General features: G+C 41.6%; 1 protein-coding gene across 1 annotated transcript; it reads right to left on the reverse strand.

Moving 5' to 3' along the window:
- Positions 1–1,886: 1,886 nt before the first annotated feature.
- LOC134353776 (fatty acid-binding protein, liver-like) lies at positions 1,887–5,012 on the reverse strand. Its single transcript, XM_063062146.1, has 4 exons — positions 4,856–5,012; positions 4,248–4,420; positions 2,891–2,992; positions 1,887–2,674 (listed from the first exon to the last, which is right to left on the reverse strand). The coding sequence occupies exons 1-4, from the start codon at positions 4,926–4,928 to the stop codon at positions 2,618–2,620; spliced, it is 405 nt and encodes a 134-aa protein (XP_062918216.1). The 5' UTR covers positions 4,929–5,012; the 3' UTR covers positions 1,887–2,617.
- Between the last annotated feature and the right edge of the window lie 580 nt (positions 5,013–5,592).

The raw sequence follows: 5,592 nt of genomic DNA on the forward strand, positions 1-5,592 counted from the left end.
TTCCTATCAGCTTCTCCCTCAAAAGAGAACAGAGTTGCACCATATTCAATTGCAGATGCAAATAAAGAAATGGCTTTCGCAGATTGCCACTTATTCCATAAAAGGCAACAATCTTTCAGCAAGAGGAAAAAAAACCATGGTTACAGGCATAACCAAGCTGTAATTAGCAACTACACCTTGCAGAGACTTTACACAACAGGACATTTGATGTAACACTGAAATCAACGTTTAAAATAAAACTGGTTTGGTAGGAAAACCCAAACAAGGCTGCAGGACCAGAGGGTGTCAGTACCAGGGTGCTCAAAGCCTGTGCCCCTCAGCTATGTGGAGTACTTCGCCATGTCTTCAACCTAAGCCTGAAGCTCCAGGGGGTTCCTGTGCTGTGGAAGACGTCCTGCCTCGTCCTTGTGCCAAAGACGCCGCACCCCAGCGGCCTCAATGACTACAGACCGGTGGCATTGACCTCCCATATCATGAAGACCCTGGAGAGATTTGTTCTGGCGCTGCTCCGGCCTATGGTCAGGCCACACTTAGATCCCTTCCAGTTCGCCTACCAGCCCTGACTAGGAGTTGAGGATGCCATCGTCTACCTGCTGAACCATGTCTATGCCCACCTGGACAAGCCAGCGAGCACTGTGAGGGTCATGTTTTTTGACTTCTCCAGTGCGTTCAACACTATCCGCCCTGCTCTGCTGGGGGAGAAGCTGACAGCGATGCAGGTGGATGCTTTCCTGGTATCATGGATTCTTAATTACCTGACTGGCAGACCATAGTATGTGTGCTTGCAACACTGTGTGTCCAACAAAGTGATCAACAGCACTGGGGCTCCACGGGGGACTGTCTTGTCTCCCTTTCTCTTCACCATTTACACCTCGGACTTCAACTACTGCACAAAGTCTTGTCATCTTCAGAAGTTTCCAGATGACTCTGCCATAGTTGGATGCATCAGCAAGGGAGATGAGGTTGAGTACAGGGCTACCGTAGGAAACTTTGTCACATGGTGTAAGCAGAATTATCTGCAGCTTAACGTGAAAAAGACTAAGGAGCTGGTGGTAGACCTGAGGAGAGCTAAGGTACCGGTGACCCGTTTCCATCCAGGGGGTCAGTGTGGACATGGTGAAGGATTACAAATACCTGGGGATATGAATTGACAATAAACTGAACTGGTCAAAGAACACTGAGGCTGTCTACAAGAAGGGTTAGAGCCATCTTTATTTCCTGAGGAGACTGAGGTCCTTTAACATCTGCCAGACGATGCTGAGGATGTTCTACGAGTCTGTGGTGGCCAGTGCGATCATGTTTGTTGTTGTGTGCTGGGGCAGCAGGCTGAGGGTAGCAGACACCAACAGAATCAACAAACTCATTCGTAAGGCCAGTGATGTTGTGGGGATGGAACTGGACTCTCTGACGGTGGTGTCTGAAAAGAGGATGCTATCTAAGTTGCATGCCATCTTAGTCAATGTTTCCCATCTACTACATAATGTACTGGGTGGGCACAGGAGTACATTCAGCCAGACTCATTCCTCCGAGATGCAGCACAGTGCGTCATAGGAAGTCATTCCTGCCTGTGGCCATCAAACTTTACAACTCCTCCCATGAGGGGTTAGACACCCTGAGCCAACAGGCCGGTCCTAGACTTATTTCATAATTCACTGATTACTATTTAACTATTTATGATTCTATTACTATTTATTATTGATGGTGCAACTGTAATGAAAACCAATTTCCCCCTGGCTCAATAAAGTATGACTATGACTAAAATGTGTTACACTTTAGAATTGGGCAGAACTAGCATAATTTTAATGTTTTATTAAAATAGTTTTGTTTCCCATCCTAAGCATTGAATATTGAAGCCAACAGCAACATTAAGGGACATCACACTAATCTTGCTTTGTTCATAAATTTTATTAAAGCTGCATAAATGTGTTTTTTTTCACCATTTGTACACAGGACCATTCTTTTTGTACATCAGCTCTATTGTTTATTAACTTGCATAATACTGAAAAATTGCAAGGGTTGCCATAACTTTGGAAATCAGAATTTCAGGCAGGCAAATGTTGTAACAGTGAGCAATGTACAATTTGTATTTGTAAACATACATGGCAATTGAACAATTAAGAGGCTAAGTAATGCTTGACATCTTAATTGCCCAGTATTGAGCAAAATGCTTAATCATATGTACCTGGGAACACCTTGCATAGCCTTGAGAAATTACACATTTCTTTTTTCCTAGAGTTAAAACCCTTCATATTACTATGATTATATCCAAAATTAAGGTTATTTTCTATGAAGAACATTACAAGATAATTTCTAATTAGCATAAAGGTCATGGAACCATGTTTGATCATACCATTTCAGATTCTAAATGTTTAATGCCTCCATAATGAAAGTATATCAAGGAATGTACTCAATTATATTTGTTTTCAAAATCATATAAAATCTTAGTATAATCCATGAAGTTTACTTTTTTAAAAAACAGTTCAAGGCTACAAAATGTAACCAAAAAATGCCATGAAAAAGAACAGTCCTAGTTATACAAAATACTGAGGGGAAACTCCAGTAGAAAAGCAGCAAGTGTGGATCACTGAAAAAGAGCCAATCTAATCCTTGTTCCAGATCAACAATTCCCCTTCTGATAGGTTCTTGTGCACACCACATCTCCCATCGTACAAGTCTGATTGAAAAAGGACATAGGAATCAGTTATATGTACAGAACATGGTGATTCACTACAGGACTAAATGACTAAGTGTATATATTGCTTGACTCACCATACTAATGCAATTACTGGCATTCACTTTCACACTAAACATTAAAAAGGTCAAACACCACCAACAAAAACCTTTACCCCAAAAAAGTCTGAACTAGGCAATGCTGAGCACAAGTCCTTACCAATATTAGTTTATCATCAATCAGTTCTCTAACCAGGGTTGTTTCTTTTCCATCCCATCGTTGTGTTTGGATCATTTTGCCATTATCCAATACCACTGTAGTCTGTTGGGGATGCAAACAGAGGAACATTTAGACCACAAGACATCTGTAGGAGAAGAATTAACCCATTCAGCCCATTGAGTCTGCACCACTACTCCATCATAGTCAATTTATTATCTCTCTCAATCCCATTTTCTTGCCCTCTCTCCAAATCCTCTGACACACTGACTAATCAAAAACTCAAAATACTGGAGGACCGAAGAACTTATCAGGAACATCAACCTCCACTTTTAAATACACTCGATGATTTGGCCTCCATGGAATCTTCGGCAATTTATTCCACAGATTCACCAAATTTCTCATCTGGTCTAAAGGGAAGAACATCTGCTCCAAGGCTGTGCCCTCTTGTCCTAGATCCACCCACAATAGAAAACAACCTCTGCACTATCTAGGTCTTTCAATGAGATTCCCTCCTTATTCTTTTGAGCTCCAGTGAGTGCATGCCCAGAGCCACCAAATCTCCCCAAATGTTAACCCCTTCATTTCCCAAACCATTCTCATAATCATCATCTGGACAAGAATGCCAGCACACTTTTTCTTAGATAAGGGCCCAAAACTACTCAATGCTCAAAGTACAGTCTGATCAATGTCTTATAATGCTTCAGGATTACTTCCCACTCTTATGTTATGGTACTTAAATGAATGCTAACATTGCATTTACATTCCTTCCCACCCACTCAACCTACAAGCTAACTTGCAGGGACTCCTGCATGAGGGCTCGCAAGTCCCTTTGCATCTCTGATTTTTGAATAGTTTATACTTTATTCTTTCTACTAAAGTGGATGACCATACACCTGCTTACTTAACATTCTATCTGCCACACAATTAACCATCCTCCTAATCCGTTTTAAATCCTACAGATTCCCTGCTTCAACACTACCTGCCACTCCACCTCATTTTCATATCAAATGCAAACGTATTTACAAAGGCAGCTATTCCTTCACCCAAATCACTGATAAATAACGTAAAAAGCTGTCCCAACACCAATCTCTGTGGAACACCACCAATCACAGCCAGCCAAACAGAAAAGGCCCGATTTATTCCCACTCTTTGCCTCCTGCCAATCTTCCATTCATGCCAGTATCTTTCCTGTAATACTATGGGCTCTTATTAAGCAGATTTATGTGTGGCACCTCGTCAAAGGCCAAGTAAACAACATTCATTGACGGCCCTTTGTCTGGATTAGTATCTGCACCTTGAGAAGTCGACACTTAGCAAATTACAGTAGAACGCACAGCAAGCTTAATTGTTGATGCACCTTGGTTTTCCTACTGTCAGCTGTGGTCTCATCAAATTCCTCCCCGAATTTGAAATGAATCTTTGTGCTTTTCATCGTGCTGTCGGTTGCAATGGTGATTGTATCGCCGTCCTTGGTAATTGTAGTCGTGGGTTTAGCCATTTTAGCCAAGTTCCTTAGTGCCATTCCCACTCCTGAAAGGCAAACGGTATAGGACTCTTAAATGTTACTGACACTGGCCACATCGCTTGTCCCACATGCAAAGGGGAACCGTTTTGCAGCGATGCTGCTACCACTTCAGTGAACTGTCAACCGGGTTTCTGCGAATTCACCAATTACAATTTAAAACAAGGAGGGGTTTTGAAATGGATTCATACATTTGAACTCGGATCCTTCACCTTTAAATGAAGAAAACAAAGTCTTTATGCAATTCCTGCCGCTTTACAAACGAGAGCAAGATGGTGGGATTTCATAGTATACTACTATAATTTCATCTTTAGGACCCGCTGCAGTTACATTTAAAAAAAAGCTCCGCTTGAACCACAGAAGGGGAAGAGCAGTGTGGCTGCATACATTACATGGGGGAGGGGAGCACAAATTAATGTACACAAGAGGAGCAGAATCCTCACCTATTTGAACCATGTAGGCGTCAAAATTTTCCGTTTTGACTAAGACCCATTTTCCTAGAAATGCGTCAACCATTTCTGCGGTACTGCTGCGTTCGGACCCTCAACGCCCCACCGTAAAATGACTCTGCAGCCGCTGTAAAGCGTTCTGCAGCCTTTAAACCGAGAACCACGTGCAAAATCACTCAAACCAATCCTGAGTGGGAACGTCAGGCATTAAGAGGCAGGCAAGGCTAAAACAAATAGTGAAAATGCACATATTAATTCAGAATTAATCAATATGCGCAGACAAGCAGAGTCTAAAAAAATATCTGGAATACGACAACGTACAGATCGGTTAGTGACATTTGTGCTTAAAGTGACCTTTCCAGAACATGGATCAGTAAGGTGGACTTTCAGAGGAATAGCTACAGGGATGGCGAATGCACGCTCTCATTCAGCACAGCACTAACTGAGGAAATCGAGAACAAAATTCTCAAATGAGCTTTTTTTTTTAATATATATATATTCCCAAGGCTGCCACTTGTATCTACACTCGCTATTCAGCGCCGATGAAGAGAAACTGCGAGTTCATGGCACATACAGTTAAAAGCAAAACAATGTGGTTCATTTGCGTGGAAGTAAAACAAAATCTACAGTAAAGGTTCTGAACTTTATTTGTCTGATCCTGCGATCACTCTTTATATCAGTATTCAGTGCAATAATTATAAAAAACTTTTTCTTAGATATCTAATTAATAG

Source organism: Mobula hypostoma, chromosome 1, assembly GCF_963921235.1.
Source record: "Mobula hypostoma chromosome 1, sMobHyp1.1, whole genome shotgun sequence".
Taxonomy (NCBI): domain Eukaryota; kingdom Metazoa; phylum Chordata; class Chondrichthyes; order Myliobatiformes; family Myliobatidae; genus Mobula; species Mobula hypostoma.

Coding starts and splice junctions, on each gene's coding strand:
- LOC134353776 (XM_063062146.1), bottom strand. CDS start 4,928: ATGGTTGACGCATTTCTAGGAAAATGGGTCTTAGTCAAAACGGAAAAT. Junction 4,421..4,855: donor CGCCTACATGGTTCAAATAG/GTGAGGATTCTG, acceptor TTTGCCTTTCAG/GAGTGGGAATGGCACTAAGG. Junction 2,993..4,247: donor CTGACAGTAGGAAAACCAAG/GTGCATCAACAA, acceptor CATCCCCAACAG/ACTACAGTGGTATTGGATAA.